General features: G+C 38.3%; 1 protein-coding gene across 1 annotated transcript in view; it reads right to left on the minus strand.

Moving 5' to 3' along the window:
- Positions 1-14,802: 14,802 nt before the first annotated feature.
- phlpp2 (PH domain and leucine rich repeat protein phosphatase 2) overlaps positions 14,803-20,649 on the minus strand; it is a 151,346-nt gene continuing 145,499 nt past the window's right edge. The window contains exons 17-19 of the mRNA XM_078544411.1: positions 19,056-19,250; positions 16,605-16,836; positions 14,803-16,370 (exon numbers count right to left, since the gene is read on the minus strand). Of these exons, the coding sequence (XP_078400537.1) occupies positions 15,201-16,370; positions 16,605-16,836; positions 19,056-19,250 (1,597 nt within the window). The 3' untranslated portion in view covers positions 14,803-15,200. The remainder of the gene's footprint in view (positions 16,371-16,604; positions 16,837-19,055; positions 19,251-20,649) is intronic.

The following is a 20,649-nucleotide window of genomic DNA, read 5'->3' on the forward strand; positions in this document are numbered from 1 at the left end:
TTTCTCTGCACAGATGCTGTCAGACCTGAGTTTTTCCAGCATTTTTTGGTTTTTGTTTCAGATTTCCAGAACCCGCAGTATTTTGCCTTTATCAGAGAGTTGGGGCTTATCTGTTTTACAGTTCATTACAGAGGCTTAACCAACTTCAACAGGAAGCCAGAAGCTCACTGTAGTTTGGGGTGAACCTGTGTGAATCCATCACCAGAAACCCATGACCTTCATTTTTCCTCCAGTGCATCAAGAAAAAAATCCTTGAGGCCTACAACATTTCAACTACCATCTTGTGGACTGATGACCTTTTTTAAAAAACTCTTAAGATAACTAAGCGCACGCTACTTTTTAAAAAATCTTATTTTCTTGTGCGTATGTATTTGGTATGAATGAAGAGTGGGTGTTGAGTTTACATCTTGGGTGCTGTAAAAAATGAACACTTATCCTTTCTTTTGGGTTAAACTTACAAGAAAGACTGTGTCTGCTCTTAAAAGTCACAGCACTCAATGTGTTAAAACATTTCTCTAAAATACAACTTGTGATTAGCTGAGAGGTGAGGAAAGGGGAAAATTGTCCTATGTCTCTTCCGATCTGTAACAATGGTGTTTCTATGCTTCCTACCAAAGTGCTTCATTACCTACAATTACATAGGAAATGTGGCATTGAAACAGGCCATTCAGCCCAATCAGTCCATGCTACATTTATGCTCCACATGAACCTTCTTTCCTCATCATTCATCATTGCCCTCTATTTACTTTTCTTTCATGCTCATCTCGTTTCCCCTTAAATGCATCTATACTATTCATTTCAACCATTCTGTGGTAGCAAGTTCCACAATCTCACCACTCTTTAGGTAAAGAATTAGTTCTGAATTCCCTATTGGATTTTTTGATGACTATCTTATATTGATGGCCTCAAGTTATGCTCTTCCTTGCAAGTGGAAACATTCTCTCTGCATCCACTCTATCAAAAGCTTTTATAATTTTAAAGAAGGTCTGGCAGCATCAGATCTGACAAAAATTAGAAATCCAAAGGTTTTGAGCAAGTGAAAAGGAAAGTGAAGGAAAAAACAGACAAGCTCTGCAATAGGGTATAGGGCAGGACAGATTAAATGACAAAAAATTACATGGTACAAAAGCTGAAGGGAGTGGTAATGGGACAAGTAAAGGAATAAAGATGGGGCGAGATGAGGAGTGAATAGTAGGATAGCAGTTGTCCCAGTGCACAGTAAAGGGATTAAGAAAGAACAGAAAAAAATGAATCAGCAAAAAAACACAAAGCAAAATAGGTTAAGGCTGTGATCTAAAATTGTTGAATTCAATGTTGAGTCTAGAAGGCTATAAAGTGTCCAACCGAAAGTAAGGTGCTGTTACTTGACCTTGTGTAAGATTCACTGAAACACTGTAGCAGGCCAAGAACAGAAAAGTCAGAGTGGGAGCAAAGTAGAGAAGCTCAAGGTCACACATATGGACTGAATGGAAGTGTTCTGCAATGTAGCTACCCAGTCCATGTTTGGTCGTCCCCCCACCCCCAGATAGAGGAGCAAAGGGGCAAAATAAAGGTTGGGATATTCAAATGGGTTAAGGTAGATGCTGAAATTTTGTTTAAAAACTTTTAAAAATGACAAAATCTAGTTTAAAAATACTATAACCTTGTAATTAATCACAATGGAGACATTGAACAACATTGCACAATTATAAAATTATTTTTTTCAGGGTCAAATCAGTTGTTCAGCAGTAGTTATTACTTAGATCACCGTTAAACACTCAGTTACACCTCAATGAACAGGCCTCAACTTTTTTTTGAGTGCTTTTAACAGTGACAGGAGAGTGGAAAAGGGGAACTTCTCACCTTATCAATTGCTTTCATGGATTTATGATTCAAGTCGAGTGGGGGCATCTACAGCACAGCCTATGATGGATCAATATATAAGATTGCAACTCCTGGATGTGTGTGTTAATCTGCGCTTCCGCTAAACCTTGAAGCTGCAATCAGATTCAGAAGGGTAATGAAGGCAAACACTGACAGTTCATCATCAGAAACTCCGCAAATTCCAGCCACTGTAAATTATGAACAATAGACCTAGCATTGATGTTGCTCTTATACCTTCCTCTAATTTACCCTTTACCCCTACCCTCTGCTTTCTAGCTCTTTTAGCAAATTTGCTATTCATTTAGCTATTTGTTGGCTGACTTCACAATCCCTAACATTTATCAGGAGCTTACCAAGTGGTACCTTATCAAAAGCCTTTTGAAGATCCAGGCATATAATATCTATAACCATTGTCTGCTCATCCATTACCTCTTCAATGAATTCTATCAGGTTAGTTAAGCATCACTTATGCTTTAGGAATCCTTGCCATTTTAATTTTTTTAAATTTCTAATGCTCTTCAATCATTTTTTAAGTACAGGTATAGATTCCAGAATGTTTCCTACCACTGACGCTGATTGGTCTATAGATTCCAGGTTTTGTTCCCTCTCCCCTTTTGTATATAGGATCAGCATTGGCTGTCCAACAGTCCTCTGGCAGTAGCTCCTCCTCTCTGGAATTTTGGTAGTATTCCTGCAATCTCTTTCCCAGATTCCTTGAGTATGCATGGATGCATACCATCTGAATTTGGGATCTTATTCTGTTTTAGTTTTGCTAGCTTATCAATTATTTTCTCCCTTTCTATCCCAACTTTATTTATATTCTTAAGTTCATACCCTGGCAAAGTGTTTATTTTGTTAGGAGCAGGCTACCTGCACTTAGCTAAATGGGGGTGTACACTTGGGAGAGAAATAGCAAGCTTTATTGCCTGGAAAGACATAGTAAGAGATTAGTAGAAAATAATTCAATTTCAGGTGGCAACCTGAAGAAATCTGTACAAGTCTGGCACCATTCGACATCCAACTCCTAAATTAAGTTTGAATAAAATTTCATAGCCATATGTTGTATGCAGTATAAATCTTTATTGCTACTTTGGCTTGACAGATAATCAAAAATACAGATGGATCCTCCAGAATCTATAGCAGCATCTTTAAGAAACATATTCTGGTAACTAAGGGAATTATTAATCCTCATAAACCCAGTCTTCAGTTCTCCAAAGTGCCTCAGACTTGTACAATGATATGCACGGAGAAACAAAGTACATTAATAACTGAACAGAATTTCATTACTACATTTTATGCACAATTTTGCATGCTAAAATACACATACATTAAAATATTTTCTATACTTCAGTCCTGATAGAATCATGTGCAATATGAACACTGCATGAATTAAAATTACATAAATTATAAGTTCACAGTAACATTAAATGCATGCCCCACTTGTGTAAGTTTCCAGGATAATAATCACATCAAGGCAAGTTGTACCGAAAAAATGAAGGAAAATATTTTTGTCACTGAATGTAGTTTTGGATGTCTCCTACAAAAGAAATCTTTAAAATGTATCTGGTACATTTAGCACTATACAAATAAATACAAACAATGTGAAAAATTAAATCACCTCAACTTGTGCTGTGCTCAACCTGTAAAAATAAATGTATAAGAACTGCTGTATCCCTTTGGTGTGTATCTAACAGTCTGAGTATTTAAACTGTTGTTCCAAAGGTGCAGTTTAACAGGGGTGCTGGTCTACAAACGGCATTTGATTTAATGACATGTTGAAATCAATTCAGAGATGCGTTATAATGGTCAGCAGGCTACATTAAAAATTAGGAACTCCACAACTTAGAAGCAGAAACCCAACAATGTAGACATTTATAATTCTGAAAACTGAAGAGCAAGTGGAATCGAAAAGGTTTTTGTACTCCAGGTTAAAAAAATTGTCCTACAAGTCGTTAATGATGAAACAAACATGTTAAATGCCGAAATAGCTATTTAAACAGTTTGAATAACCTAGGCTTTAACCTGGGAGGAAAAACCTTTTGTTTTTTGCATTATGTTAATTATTGATGTTTCTATAAATCTTCTGCAGCTTAGTCATTGTTTTCTTTTAAACACTCAATAACACATTTTCAAATGTTGCACCATGAAAAATACAGCAGTTTTGGACTAATTTGTTGAATATGTTCCTATCTTCCCCTCCTGAAGGCAGTATAATTGCATGGGTATTAACAGCTCTCTGTTACCTTGTCCAAATGGCATCCTTTTCACAGTAGGTTATTCCATCATATGGAAGAGCGGGGGAGAGCTAGATTGAAAGTTGGATACCGCAAAGGAGTCCGTCCTGTCCTCAACAGAGGACTCCATATATGCAATTTCCATCCAGGTGTAGTGGCTCGTGCTCAGGAATAGGAGTCCTGGCTAATTATTTTCCCTCTCCATAGCCCAAGTGCACAGGTCTCTAGCTGAGCATGGTCAAGCAGCATAAATTAGTGATTGAACATGGTACCTTACTGATCTTTATCAGGTCAGTAGCAAATGAGCATGATGCTATATACTGCATAAATTTGTATATTTAGTAGGGATGTGCAAAGCACTTTTGGTCACTCAAGTCAGAGGACTGACATGTTTTCAACCATCAAAACTTTCAAGTGCTTCAATTTAGCATAATATTACATTTAGCACAATAACACTGAATGATAACCAGTTTCCTTATACTCTCTCGGCTGCTTTGTCCGTGGTCATCTCTAACAAGTGCATAGACCTCAAGGATTCCTTTGTCAACCAAGATTAAACCAGGTGTTCAGCTGCCTCTGCTGGTTCCCCCACCTCCTCCCATCCACTGTCAAACCTCCCACTACCCTACCCGAGTCCACATTTTCTCTAGTTTCTCTCCCATCGCACCTAATGCTCTTTCTGTACTTATCTTGCCCATGAGATCCAGTTCCTGCTCCCTGGGCTCCCACTCCAACTAAACCACTGGTAACTTAAATTCTCTCCCTGGCCACATGAAATTTTAAATAATTCCCTTTTGATAGATACTATACCCCATCACCCCCACTTTCAAAACCATCTATATCAAACTCTCTTCATAAAAACCTTCCTTCGATTTCTCTATCCTTGAAAACCACTGACCCATTTCCAATTGCCTTCTGCCCTCCAAAATTTGTGAGCGTGTTGTCACCTCATGTTTATCCTCCTCAACCCTTCCAGAAGCCTTTCTTTGTCCAACTTTGGCCTTCTGTATCCATCTTTACCCCCAACACTGGCAGCCAAGACTTAATCTATGTAGGCCTCACACTCTGATTTCCCTTTCTAAACCTCTTCCTTTTAAATTCTTCTTAAAATCCATTTCTTTAGCCAAGCTTTTGGTCACATGTTCTAATATCTCTTTCTTTGGCTTGGTGACCATTTTTTCCAATTACACCTTTGTGAACGCCTTGGATTGTTTTTCTATGTTAAAAGCAATATGTAAATGGTAAGTTGTAATTAAGCCAAATCAACTTGATTTAATAAAACGCTCATTATTACCCACTAATAAATTAATAAAAACAAATGATTACTCTCTCTGCAACTGCCAAGTCTAAGACATATTAGTGATACTAGTTGGCTTGCTTGATGACAATCGTCAAGGAAAAGTAAACAAATCTGCCCAGTCTCAATATCAAACTTTCTGGAAAACAATACTAGGAATCATAGTTGTTGTGTAACTGCCAGATATTGTGAATAAAGATCAAAACCAACAGTAGTTCCTAAATTAAATGTATATTTTTTAATAATTAAAAAATCAAACCTGAATCATCAGGATAGTCAGTCTGGAAGGGGTTAAGTTACAGAGAATTTTCTAATTCCTTTGATTGCCTTTCAAGCTGCAGGAGGGATATATACACATATATAATGACTATTAGTGGGAAGAAATACAAGGAAGAAAATGGCTCGACAAAAAAGGAATGTTTAAAGTGGTTAGGTATAGTAAAAGAGGCAACTGCTAAACAGGTGCAATTTTCAATCAAATCATCTCCTGCAAGTTAGCAAGGTATTTTGAAACTTATTTATGAGGCATATTTTATTTGTCAAAAAAATGATTATTTTGGAAGTCTACAAATCTCTTCTCATCCTGTTACCCTGTAAATTTCTATAAATTTGAGGAAAAAGGAGTGAAACCAATTGCCAAAAATGTAGATAATCTGTAGCTCTATTAGCCTAAAGCTGATATGAACCAGTGACTGTGGTGATGTCCCCATTACCACAAAATCATATAACAGAAAAGGGAAGTTACTGCCATGCACAAAAATAAGTTAGAGTAAATATCACATATTTAATGCCACTGACAAGATCCAAAGGCACTTTTGAGCCAGATATATTCAACTTTGGCTGCTCTGAGATACTTAGAGATCCTGACTTCCAATTTGAAGCTCCAATGAGCATCGTATATGTTTAATGTACACTTTTGATGATTGTACTAGCAACAACTTACATTTATATACCACCTTTAACATAGTAAGACGTACCAGTTGATAAAGTTCCTCCAGATTCAGGAGTCACACAAGCGCAACAAAATCAGGTGGGTGGATAGAGGTACCAATGACATACAATGAATTAATAAAAAATGAAGTAAATTTGACATATTTAGTTACAGCAATTTCACTTACACCAATATATTTGCTAGTTGTTCCGTAGCTGCAAAAAAGTTAATTTACAAAATTTGCTTCAATACTTTTGTTGTTCAACAAAAACTTGTCAATTACAAGCACTTTTAAGATTCCTCCTTAAATGAATGCCCTGTTTGAAAGACGTTATAATTACTTGGAGCCTTCAGTTATTTTTTGAGAGGTTAACTTAACAATTAGACTCAAATTGTATTGAAATGCACTTGGTGTAAAAAGAAGTTCAGAATAAAACACATTTTTCCCAAAGAGTTAGTTTAATTTAAAAAATCTTACTTGTTGGCTCCTTCAGATACTACATTTTTTGCTCTATACACATTTTCAGCATTCTTGATGGGAGACATTTTGATTAAGAAATGGAAATTGCAGACTTCTGTTTCACTTTACAAAATATGGAAATACAGTGTTGTAAGAGCTTGATATGATGGCATTTGATTTTGAGAAGGCTAAATCAGCTTTATAAAATAACCATTAAACTACTGACTATTTGCAAGGAATTATTTTAAACAAATCAGTAGCTTGAAAATCATTATTTTCTGGAATATTGAATTCCAACCCAAATTGTTTGGATTGTTGATATACAACATAATGGAACTTTCCCCTCAGCAACATTTGGTCCATGGTATTTCTAGGTTAGTTACTAGTTGTGTCATTGTCTTTGCTCCCTAGCTCCTTAAATGCAGTTCCTCCAACATATCCTTTGGAATTAGTAGCACTTCTACTCTCCAGTTTACAACACAAATTTACCTTCAAGGAGCTAGGTGAAGTCACCAAACTTCATCAGAGCATAAAGTGTCATTAAAAACTGAGATTAACAAGCACACCATCCTATGGTTAATTATTTGAATTACTTTAACTTTGCATATCTATAAAGTATGGTTTTAAGAGCGATGTAATCCTATCAGAAATTATCTTGAAAAGTCTTTGTAAAGGGAGAACATACTCTTACCCAATTTGATTGTCTTAATTGGAAAAATTTACCAAGGTGTTGCCAACTGCAAGTTTTTTTTAAAACCAGAAATGTACAGCTCAACAAAGAGGCAATTTTTAATTAACATGTTGGAACAGTTAAGATTGAGGAAAGTGCTACTGTATTTACAATAAAATGCTTTTGAATTGGCTACATTCTCTCAGAGAAGATTAGTAAATTGGTGTGACTAAGTCACAATTAATTTCACCACTCCTAGGAGTTATTTGTTTTTCCTTTAACAGTTGTACAGAAAATTTGATCAAGCAGAATGGTGGAAATTTCATCACACAGTGAAAACTAAGACAGGACAAAGGCTATTTCTCAACTTTTGATCCTTCTCTGCAAAATAAAAACTCTATATCTTGCACATTTTTCCAACCAATTTTTACATGCACGATTCTCTAAAGGCAAAAGTTTCCAAATTGGTATCCAGGCAAGAACAGGGCTAAAACCTGATTAACAAGAAGAACCTAATTTAAATTTTGTATGATCTGGGCGGGAGAAACATCTACCAAGTTCAGATAAAGTCATGATGAAGGAACAAAGATTAAAATAATTGCCTTTGGAGCCAGCATTGCTGAATAAAGCCTCAAAATGAAAAGCGGCTTTCTTCCAACCTGAAAGTTGTTCAAAGGACAAAATAATACTTTGAAATCATTAGTCCTTTACTGAATTCCAGTGCCACTGTACCATTCAATTTTATAGTACGATAAAGGAAATATGCTTATTTAAAAATTTCGAATGACAAAATTAATCTGTGCTGCCTTCCTGCTGTGTTTACACAGGAGAACGTTTGCATGTATGACATACTATTTAATATGGTACCTTATAAATCAATAATCAATATATAATTATATGGACATATTCAGTGTCATTTATATGAATATGGCGCAATATGTACAAATTAGCCTTCTCTGATATAATAGGATTTGCTGCATAAAAAAATTAGAAATTTCATTATACTTTGTATTTACACTGAGTTTTGGGATATGCTGTCTCATTAAACGCTATTAAAATTAATCATGTTTGTTTAGTTTGTTTTATAAATCAGTGCTAAAAGTTTTGTTTCTACCTGCATACTGTAATGGGAAACTTCTTGAAAATGAACTTTTGATATTTTGATGCCATCAGGTCCATGGCACTGTGAAATACTTCAGGCTGCAGTTTCTCAAATGTGGTCAGAGCTACTCTCTGTGTACATTTAAGACTCACCAAAAAAACCCCAAAATTACTTCACTGTACAGGCGAAAATATTTGTACTTGTACAGAATTATCTCATCACTTGTCATTTTTGTCTCGATATGGGTAAAATATAGCTACAAGAAGGACCCAGTTGAAGTTTTAGTGTTTTTCCAGCAAACTTCAATTGTGTGCATTTTTTTAAATCATGTCCATCTAATCCATTAAATAAAATATTTAATCTTTTATACATATAAATTTAAATTATTCTATACCAATAGTACCCAGATAATTCACCACATGCCAGACAGAGTAGATCCTGTACAGGTCAAGGGGTCATGCTAGATACATCATTCAGTGCTAGCAGTCCCTACACATAAAATCTACATTAAAAAAATCTCAGTGCTCACAACCAGTAATGTAGAGGAACAAAAGCTTAATTCATTACCAAGGAAGACTTGGCATTCACTTGTTCATTTAAATGATCTTGAATTAACATCTATGCCCCTATCTGCAAAGTCACATCATTCCCAGCCTATATTTAACTCCAAATTGCAAGACTGCACTGCATATTTTGTACTGCAAGGTCATTTCTAAGTCTTTAAGCCAAATATATTCATTTGAATTGGTCCAATTGTCTTATATCTGCTATAGACAGACTCATGGAATTAGACACATTGTGCTATTTTAAAATGACAAAAGATAGATATAAAAGAACCATAACTAAACGAACAGGTTTCAAGCTTTTCAATTTATTTTTCTTAAATTTTGTCTCATCATTTTTCTTCTGCATTTGCTTGTAGCCCTCCAATATCTTTTTTTCAAATGGTTGCTCATGTATGAGTTTATGTGATTTTACTCTGGGGGCAAGGGAAGGAGTCATTGCAACTGAGGCATATTCAGTTGCCACATGACAGTAAGGGCAGTTGGTCAGTGATCAGAAGTGAGAACCACAGGTCAATTTTTCTTTCTCAGTTTAGGACACTGAGGCCAACTGTAACACACTGCATCACCAGCCTAACTGATCTACCTTTTGAACAGACATTTCAGACCAAATTTGGAACCTTAATGGTCCACAAAGGTGGGGCTATCACGAGAAGCACATTTGTGTACAGTCATTGAGCAACCCTTTCTTCCCAGCTCATTCCAACTCCATTGGAGCTTCTTTTAGCATTGTGTCTTGAGGTTGTTTCTCTGGGGTTTGGGAGAGGAAGAAGAGGTGCAATATTGAATTTATAATCTCTACATGCTGAGGAGACCATGCATTTACCAAGTTCCTTATAATTTTTCCTACTATTCTTACCCCATGTCATGAGCCGATCACTGAGTGTTGAATTTTCACTAGTTTGGATAAACTAAATATCTGAACAATCTGTATAATGTAAAATGCTGGGTCAAATCATTCAAGAGTTCTTCGGTCTTCATTCTAATATATACTGAGCTCCTGGGTCCCTTGTCCAACATGTGCACCCAAAAAAAAAAATCAATACAACTTCCATTGTTGTAAAATGTCCCAAAGCACTCGATAGGAATGTTGTCAAGCAAAATTTGACACCGAGTCACAAAGATATTAGGATGTGACCAAAAGCTTGCTCAACATAGGAGTGTCTTAAAGCAGGAGAAAGAGTGGTAATGGGCGTAGTAAAAGAACAAAGGTTGTATCCAGATGCGGGGTGAATAGCTATACAGCAGAGGCATTGAGGTTAGGGAGGGTATTCTAGAGCATAACAGTCTCAGCAGCTGGAGGCATAGTTGCCACCAGTGGAGCAAAACTGACGATGTGCAAGAGGCCAGAATGGAGCAGAACAGAGATCATGGAGGAGAACAGAGAGCATGGAGGGTTTTAGTGCTAGAGAAAGTTAGAGAGATAGGGGTAAGGCCATAGTCAATTTGAAAACAAGGATCAGAATTTTAAAACTGAGGACTTACCAGGATGGAAGCTTATGTAGGTCAGTGAGCACAAGGGTGATGTGTGAACAGGGCTTGGTGCAAGTTACGATACTCTCAGCAGAGTCTGGATGAACTCAACATTAGAGATGGTACAAGGTGGGAGGCCAGCCAGGAGAGTGTTGGATTTGTCAAGTCTAGATGTGGCAAAAAGGTATGAAGGTTTCAGCAACCAATGAGTTGAGGCGGTGGGGAGATGGGCGATGTTATGGAGGTGGTCTTCTCTACATTGGCGGACCAAATGTGCACTGGGTGACAGCTGTGCAAAACACCACCTTTCAGACAACAAGCATGACCCTGAGCTTCCTGCCGCTTGTCATTTTAATTCTCCACCTTATTCCCACTCTGACTTTCTGTCCATGGCCTACTCCAGTGCTCCAATGAAGCTCCACGCAAGCTCGAGGAACAGCACCTCATCTTTCGTCTCAGCACTCTACAGCCCTCTGGGCTTAATATTGAGTTAACAACTGTTGATCATAGCCTCTGTCTCCATTTTGTTCTTTATGTTTTTCATTTTTTTTGCTAGCTTGTTTCTTTCTTTATCCCTTCATGTTGCATTCAGATGGATGCTGTGTAGTGTCATTCATGCCTCATCTGGACACAACCTTTGTTTCTATACTATACCCATTACCACTCTCTTTGGCTTTTGCATCGTAAAATCTTTTGTTAGGATGGAGGGCAGGTGAGATTGACTATCACTGACCTTCCCTTTTGTTCTTCCTGCCCTCTCTCCCTTTCTATTGGCTTAAAAACTCTTACATTTCTATATTCCTTCTGTTCTGATGAAAGGTCATTGACTTGAAATGTTAACTTTGTTTCTCTCCACAGATGTTGCCTGACTTACTGAGTAATTCCAGCAGTTTTTGTTTTTATTTCAGATTTCCAGCATCTGCAGTATTTTGCTTTTGTATTACAGAGGTGGAAGTAGGTGGCCTTGGTGATGGAAAGGATATGGGCTCAGAAGCTCGGCTAAGAATCAACATGGGATGCTCAAGGTTGGGAACAGTCTAGTTCAGTTCTCAGACAGTGGCCAGGGAGAGGGACAGAGTTGGTGGCTGGGGAACGGAGTTTTGACAGGCACCAAAGACAATGGTTTTGGTCTTCTCAATATTTAATTAGGGGAAGCTTCTGCCTATCCCCAATGTTGGACAAGCAGCATAAGAAGCCAGAGGTAGCAAAGGGATAGAGACAGCTGATGATGAAGTAGAGCTGGGTATCATCAGTGTACATGTAGAGCCGAACATGTATTTGGATGATGTCGAAGAGGGGCAGCTTGTGCATGAACAATGAGGGGCCATGGATAGATCCTCAGGGAACTCCAGAGGTAAGGGTGTGAGAGCAGGAAGAGAAGCCATTGCAGGTGATTCTCTGGGTAATACTCAATAGCGGGAAACAGAATGAGATGAGGGCAGTCCCACTCAACTGGACAATGGAGTAGATGCTTGGGAAGAGAATGGTGTGGTCAAACCATGTCAAAGGCAGCAGGCAGGTCAAGTAGAATGAGGAAAAATACTGTGAGACACAGTCACAAAGGGATCATCTGTGATTTTAATAAGAGCTGTTTACTTGCTGCGGCAGGAGTAAAAACCTCTGTGATTCTAAGTGCATACATGGAGTTGTGCGAAAGACTGGCACAGATTTAGGAGGCACCATTATGATCAAGGAGCTAAAGAGAAAGGGGAAGTTGAAAATGGGATGGTAGTTTGCAAGAAGAGAGGGGTTACGGTGAGTTTCCTGAGAAGGGAGTTGATGACGTTAGATTTGAAGGTAGTTGGGTGGTCAAAAGTTTGATGGGAATAGGGTCAACGGGGGTTCTCATGGTGAATGAACTTGGAGAGGGCATGAGGAGAAATAGGAAAGAAAGTAAAGAAAGATTCAAGTCAGGGCTAGGAAAGGAGAGAACTGTGAAGGGAAGACTAGCTTGGTGCATTAGGAGAAATGATGGAAGCAGATAGGCAGGTAAACGAATGGTCTCAATTTTAGAGACAAATTCGTCCAAGAGCCCCTTGCACATGTTTTTGGAGGGGACGGAGGAGTCAGGGTGAGGGGCTTAAGAAGATGGCTGATAGTGCAGAAAAGGAGCGGTGGTTTATCTGGGCATTCCAGGATGATCCTAGAATAGAGAGCAGTTTTGGCAGAGTAGTGCAAGACCATTAGTTCTTTCTGTGGTCCAGCTAGATCTGGCAATGAACAGCTAGACCGGTTATCCTCCATAAATGTTCACGCATACATCCCTTTGACTTAATGGAACAGAAGGGGGGACAGCATCGGCGGGGGAATGACCAGGGTGAGAATGCACAATGATTTTAATGGGGACAAGGGCATCAAAAGGTGAAGGTGTGAATGAGTGGTGATTGGTAGCTGCAGAAATGTCATAACAAATGGAGGATTAATGGTCAGGTAGTTACTCTATGAATTTTAAGCTACCAAGAAAAACAAAGCAACAGTCAGAAATCAGCAAGGATGTCATTCAGTTTGTCTAGTTTCTTGCAATGGTTATACTGAAATTATCAGCAATGGAGCAGGAGCTGCGACACTGCCCACCCCTTCATGTTTCTGGAAAGGTAAGCATTTTGGCAGGCCAAAAGATGATTGCATGGTACTCTGGCTAAAACTTTGCACATGAATAATACTGCATCCATTTATGAGACATCACTCGCACTTATCAGTAAGGCTAACAAGTATTTGGCTAACCACAAGAAAATCCAACTCTAAATCAGGGATGTAGCTGACAATGATTTTAAAATTTTATCTTTAACCCTCTGTTTAATATTTTCTGGGTTTTACAAGGCAAGTAAGGTGAACATGTTGACACATTTTCTTCCAGCTGTGGGACTCCTACCTTTAACTAAGCTGATTATGAAAACAACTAAATACTCCAGAATCTGTGATTTTTGGCCAATGTCATGATTCAATTCCTAGTTAAGCCTCCTGCACATTTTTCTGTCTGACCTGATGAACCTTCTTTATTCTGATTTTGTTGAGTCTGGCCCACCTCTTTCCTCTGGGAATTAGCTAATTAGGCATTGTAATGTCTTAGCATCATAGTTTGCAAATTTCAGACTGATTTTGTTAGCATGCTCCTATTGCTTCTTATCATTCAGAAGGACCTCTGCAGGTCCCCTGCACCAACCCCACTCATTCTAGTCATACCCTAAAGCAACTCTTAATTCCCCAACTCACTCATCTCTACCATTTAATTAATGTTAACCTAAATGCAGGTGACACTGAAGACTCCAAATCAAATATTCTTGCCAGTTTACAACTCAACTAAATTAAATTAAAACCAGAATTTTGGTTATATCAATATTAGTCATTTAGTAAGGGTATCACATTGTGCTAATTTAGTTAATTTGTTTGATATCATTTTACACAGGCAAAACCTATATGACTTAGCATTTTCTTTGCAAGTACCAATGCTCAAAGTTTCCTCCCTTCCACAAACTAATGAAATATATTTCAGAAGTTATTAAAGATATTCTTAAATAGATAACGCACATGTGTCTAATTCTCTGAGCAGTCCTACTGGATTCCTGACATGTAACAATGGAAAACAAGTTTTTATAAACATGCAAATTAAGCATGAAATAGCCAAATCTCATCATCAACTACAATTCAGAATGTATTTATCCAGGAAATTTGTGAGCACAAGCAAAAGCCAGCTGGACTCAATGCAACATAAAGACATAGACACCAACAGTTTTCATAAAGCACAACACTGCCTGAAGGCAAACTTCACTCAGAATTTTCTTTGCACTTGCATCAAGTTTGCATTTTTTAAATTTGAAGTTGCAGTATTACTGTACTTTAACATAAAATCTAATTTTATGAACCTCTAAGGTCATCTTTTTTAAACAAGGATGCCTGAAAAGATTGCATTGCTCAAACCAGGTGCAAGCCTTATTAGACACCCAACTATTTGGAGTGCTTAGCAGCAAAGATTATAAACAGAGCAGATATGACCATGTAAACCTGACTGACATTACAATTGAATGTCTCAAAAAAACTAGGACATTTTGCGGTCACTTTGCTTTTTGTATTACTGATTTAAAAATCAAGAGATTTTAGGTTGCTTGATTTTAGCTCAAAGGAAAATTTGGTCAGTGCAAAAAAACTTGAAACCACTAAAACTGTATTCCCTTACTTAGAAATGCTGCTATTATTTTTAAACTGTCAAAATGTATTTAGATGTACTCCATTTAATTGAAAAAGCTTTGTAAACATTTTACACAGGCGGTAGTATGTAAAATTGGATGCCATAGAGCTTTTACCATTTTTAAATACAATTTGTTCATGTCACAAGAAGATAACAGAGCTTTAATTTAAAAATGAAAACCAAAAACCATCACAAGATAACTTAAAAATCTTATGAGTTCAATGTCAATACCACACAGTCGATTTTGGTTTGACATATGCTGAAGCATGTTGAAATCTATTTTGGTTTATGTACAATTTAAATAATATTCTTTAGAGTTGGCATGATTATCTTTTGTACAAGAGATATCTAATATAGTATTATTCTAACGCTCATTTTGACAACATATGAATAGTAGACATTTCATTGCCAGAAGATTGTGCTACAGAGCTGTGTCATAGACCTCCTGTTGGGTAAATCTATTGTCTCTCTCAGATTCAGCTTCTGAAACAGGATCCTGATGCTGTTTCATTTGCTCTTTCACCTCCTCTTCCAGGTCTGGTGGCACAATTAATTGGTCGTCTGGGTCTGGCTGTGCAGGTGCTGCAAAATATCCACATTTTTTCTTTGGTGCCTCTGTAGCCACTTCAATAATATTGTGGCTTTTTTCAAGAGGGACCACAGATCCATTTGAAAATTTCTTACCCTGTAGGTTTGATGCAGACGAGGACTTCTTCAGATCACTTCCTTCCTTGTTAATTGTTGACAATGACCCACTGTTCATACCATTTTGTCTCTGTACTTTTAAGTACGTTCCTGGACTGTCATCCTCAGACATACTAACAAACAATCCCTCATCACGGGCTTGTGAAACAGTGGAGTTCCCTGGAGCTTTGAACTGGAAACAATGGATGTCCACCTCTACTTCTAGTTTGCTGCCGTTTGAAATAACCCCTTCTACTGGTTGGTCATCATCACTATCAAGGCCATTATCTGAGTGGTTGCTGGAGAATGTTGCACTGGAAAGTTGCCGTTGGAAAACACTAGTGGAAGAGCTTGGATGGAGGCTGCAGCGGCGTTCGGAACGAGGGACTGCACCAGTCTCTAGGCTTATGGCTGGCTGCTCGTCTGATGCTGTAGATCCGACTTCACTGCTCACTTCAGAAGCAGACATCTCGCTGTTAAATTCAGATGCTATACCACTACTAGATGATGGGGTAACAGAATAGTGAGCACTATCTTTTACTAACATGTTAACAGGGGCAAATACGCCTGGACTAGGTAAGGGAACTCCATGTACCTCACATGTACAGTTGTCTTCCCCAATACTCAAGTACACTACAACAGCCCCAACATTGTCATGACAACCATAGCTCTGGGTAAGCGTGCACAGTTTCTTAGCTGCAGCTAAAGGATCAGGAACATTCCGAACAGCTTCAATTGCCTCAGCATAGGACAAATTTTCCCAGAGTGTCTTGTTGCCCAAGATAAGAAATTCATCCTGAGCAGTAAGTGATATAGTGTGAACGTGGGGTCTTGGAAGGACCCATGGGAAGAGGTAAGTGCAGCCCAACAGACGTGTACAACAAGTAACGCCATTTACTTTATTGTCCTAGGGAAAATAAACAAATATATATTAGCTACTGAATTTTTACTATTAATAAAACAGGATAACAAAATAAACCACACAATTCATAGAATATTAAGAACTGCAAAACTGTGTTGGCATTATATAATACATTTGGAAAGAAGCATTAAAATATGTTATACAGATTCTAAAATTAGCAAATGGGATATTTGCATCTGTTGTCACAGGTAAAAAAACAAATTAAATTCTGGAGCCTACCTCAGTTATAATGGCTTTTTGTTGTTTCACTCTTTCCAGTTCCTCAACACATTGTTCAAGACTGAAAACTTTTGAAAGTGGCAGTGGCTGCCCATCTCTGCATAATACCACTTGGCTATTGCCCACATTGGCCACCGTAAGAGTGAAATAGCTGCTTTGGTCACTAGGATCACGGCGAATGTGACACAATACAGCCGAAGAACCCAACTTCTGCCCCACCATTCCAAGTTTTCTTAAAAAAGAAAGGAAGTGAGTAAACTGTTAGTAGGACAACAGCACTAATTTCTGCAATCGATCTGCTATCTTGAAATGACCTGAAATGTAGCTTTGGGTTCAGTAATGCATTGTTTATTTGATTATGAGATATATCATACAAAATCAATATGAAATAATCTTTAAATTCGACAATAAAGAAATAATGAGACATGATCTCGAAAAGGTTGATAAACAGTAATGATATTTCACTGTCTCTCTCAAATAACTAAACTGATTAAAAGTTAGTGTCAATTTGTAATACACTGGTAAGGTACACTGGAGTATCAAAAGAGGTGGGAAACATCAACAGGTGGTGCAATAAAGTTGGAAGATCAATATCCCATTTTGCTGATCTCTACTGCTAGCTTTACTCACTCTGAAAGCTCCCTATTTCCATTTGCCACCTCCACACATAGAAAAAAGAAACAGCCATTGCCAGGACATAGCTTCCCAGTGATAAGTTTCAGAACAACATAATCACAGCCTGCATCAAGGAGCAAGTTTCTTGCCTACCACTGTCACCTGATGAAATGGTGCTCAGGGTGAAGGAAGGGGAATTTGCTATCTGGTTTTAGATTGTGCTTCAAAGAATATATCAAGTAGTTAAGGCCTGGGTTTTCATCTTCGAGACAGGTAGCAGGAGTCGGGTAAATATATGTTTTTGCGTGCCCGCCTCAGGAGAAAATGCTCGCAAAGATGGGATCTTCATTGCTGGGGGGCAGATGCAGGCTATGGTCGAGCCAGCTGACCCGGGAAAGAGGTCTGAGGCAGCCACAGGGTGCTGAGGCGAGCTATTTAAAAGGCCCACCTGAGTGCTGTGGGACTTCTTCCCAGTTATAATGAAAAAAGGCCCTCTAGCCTTCACACCCACACACACTCCCCCATTATGCATTCTTGACCGAGAGCGCAGAAGTCCTTTAGACTGTTGAAACATCTGAGCCCCAGTGAAAACAGCACTGGCTGATCTCTGCTGTAAATTGCACAAGGTTCACGTACACAAGGTTAAGTGGTTTTAAACGTTTGTAGTTTCTGCTATTGATACTTAAAAGGGTCTGGCTGATTGACACTATTTCCCTGTAGTAAAAGGATTTCTTTTAAACATAATGGAAAATTATGAATGAATAACTTTTTTGAAGCATTTTTGTCACCATAGGGTTCACTAGTTCTATAAAGTGTATAGTGGGTCAATGGGCATGGAAGTACCACAGCTTGGCATAGGGGGCATGAGGGGCCATGGGAGGGTTGGGTGAAGTGACATTGCCTGGCATGGGGGCATGAGGAGGACCTTTTGAACTTACCTTTCAAAAGGTTCCCTCATGCAGACTGTGGTTCACAACACCTGGGAGGTGCTGTGAACCATGACTCCTTAAATAGTTAGCCCGACTCCATGAAAATTGCGGAGGAGTAAGACATGACTATCTCTGCAATGGAGCCAGCCTGTTCAGCACTGCAGAGTGCAGGCTCCAGACCTGAACCAGCCTGCACCTTTAAAGGCCCTGGTGAATATCTGAAAGCCTAGGAATGGGTTGGGTATCCTGGAATCAGGGCCCGTCTGCTATTTTTGAAGGGCTCCCGAGTCATCCCAACTTATCAGAAGTCCAGGCCTATATTTCTATATCATTACTTGACTGTTGAATCAAGATCCCACTACATCTCATGCCAATCTGAAAGCATATTTTTCCCAGCTTTGCTCCCTGTTCCCTTATTGTCCCAACCACTCACTTCTAAACATTGTCCTGTGCTGTTAGAAAAGTGATTCCTTTACATATCAGGTGAAACAGTGTTTCTAAAAAAAAGTTAATCTAAGTTACAACCTCCTCTTCAGACACGTTGAACTGTGTTGGCCACATTTGATATCCTTATCAACAGGTGCATGACAATAAGCTGGCTCTTATGCCATATTTTTATAATACTCATTGATATACTACAACAGATTTGTCTTCCATTGTATTTCATTACATGACTGGCTCTAATTGCTGCCCTGCGCCTGCCACGGCTCTGTGGAAATATGTTATCTCATTAGCGTTACCCAACCTACATCTTTGGTACATGGTACGTAAATTAACTGGCTTTTAAGAACACCAGGTTCAATTGTGAAGATTATGGATGATCATGATGTTTCATGATAAGAAAGGCTTCTCCATTTAGATATATGGTACAGTTGGAAACTGGTTGCATAAACTGCAGCTTTCTTACCTGTGAGAGACAAGGAATGTGTGGGTCATATATACACTGTCCACGTTGGATTGCTGCAATTCTTCTACCAACACGTCACCCACAGTGCACTGCAACAAACGAGGGATTTCCACATTCCTGTCTCCATCAAATACTCCATACAATGCTTCCAGGTTATCGCCAAAGCTATCTAGGGCAAGAACTGAAAGACAGAGTCTGGAAAATCCAAAATATATGTATAAGAATGAGCAGGAATTTAGTACCAATCCATGAGGAAACAGTGAAAAGCCAGCACTTCTCACATGCTGACATATTGCAACATAAATGTGATTTGACATTAACTTGAACTGGTCATAGCTCCCGTTTCTCTCAAAGACATTCGGACTTCGATTTGTTCTACTCAAGCTCTGCTCAAATACGATACAGCACATTTACAAAGAATCACAGAAACAAACCATCTGGTGTTTATACTCCACATGGGTCTTCTACTCTTCCATTTACTTCATCTTAGCCTTTCAGCATATCTTTCTCTTCCCTTTTTGTCATGTACTTGTCTAGTTTTATTTTGAAAACATCTAAGCTATGTGCCTCATCCATTTCCTGGTAGCAATGTCCACATTCTAAACACACTCCCAGAAAAGCCATTTCTCCTCATTTCCTTATTTGATTTATTAATAAATTTCCTGTATTTATGGCTTCCAGTTTTGGATTCTCCCACAACTGGAAACACTCTCTCCACATCTACCCAACCCATCTAGTCCAACCCATTCATAATTTTGAAGATGTCCAATAGGTCTCATTTAAGTCTTTTCTGAAGAAAATACTCCCAACTGGTTCAGATAGTGCATAAAAGATTTACAAGAATGTAAATCTTTCTTTCAGTGCTCTTATGTCTTTTTCATAACATAGAGACCAGAATTGTGCATTGTGGTGTGGTTGGTATCCTATACAAGTTTAACGTAACTTAATTGTTTTTGAATTGCACATCCCAGAAATATATCCCAGGCTTTGTTACCATTTGTGCCAGCTATGTGAAAGAGCAGTCCAAGTTAATCTTACCCCTCCAGTATTTTCCCCACAATCCTGCAAATTAGTCCTCTTCAAGTGCATCTAACTGCCTTTAAAAGTTACAACGGAGTCTGATTCCACCACATTTTCAGGCAGTGCATTCCTGATCTTAAAAATCCTCTGTGTGAAAAAATTTCTCATCATTTCCCCTCTAGTTATTTTCCCAATTATTTTTAATTTATGACCTCTGGTTACTGACTCACTTGCCAACAGAAATAGTTTCTCTCTACTTGTTCTATCAAAACTCCTCATAATTTTGAAAACCTCTATTAGATTTCCCCTTATCCTTTTCTGCTCCAAATACAATCCCAACTCCTCCAATCTCTACACATAACTGAACTCCCTCAATCCTGGTATCATCTTTGTAAACTTCCGCTGTACTTACTCCAGGGACTTGATATTCCTAAAATGTGGTGCCCAGAATTGTACAAAATACTCCAGCTGTGTCCTAATCAGTGATTTGTAAAAGTTTACCATGACTTCCTTATTTTTGTATTCAATGTCCCTATTTACAAAGTTAAATATGCTGTACACTTAACTGCCTTAT

The sequence above is a fragment of the Cetorhinus maximus genome, chromosome 6 (genome assembly GCF_964194155.1).
Source record: "Cetorhinus maximus chromosome 6, sCetMax3.hap1.1, whole genome shotgun sequence".
NCBI classification, from domain to species: Eukaryota; Metazoa; Chordata; class Chondrichthyes; order Lamniformes; family Cetorhinidae; genus Cetorhinus; species Cetorhinus maximus.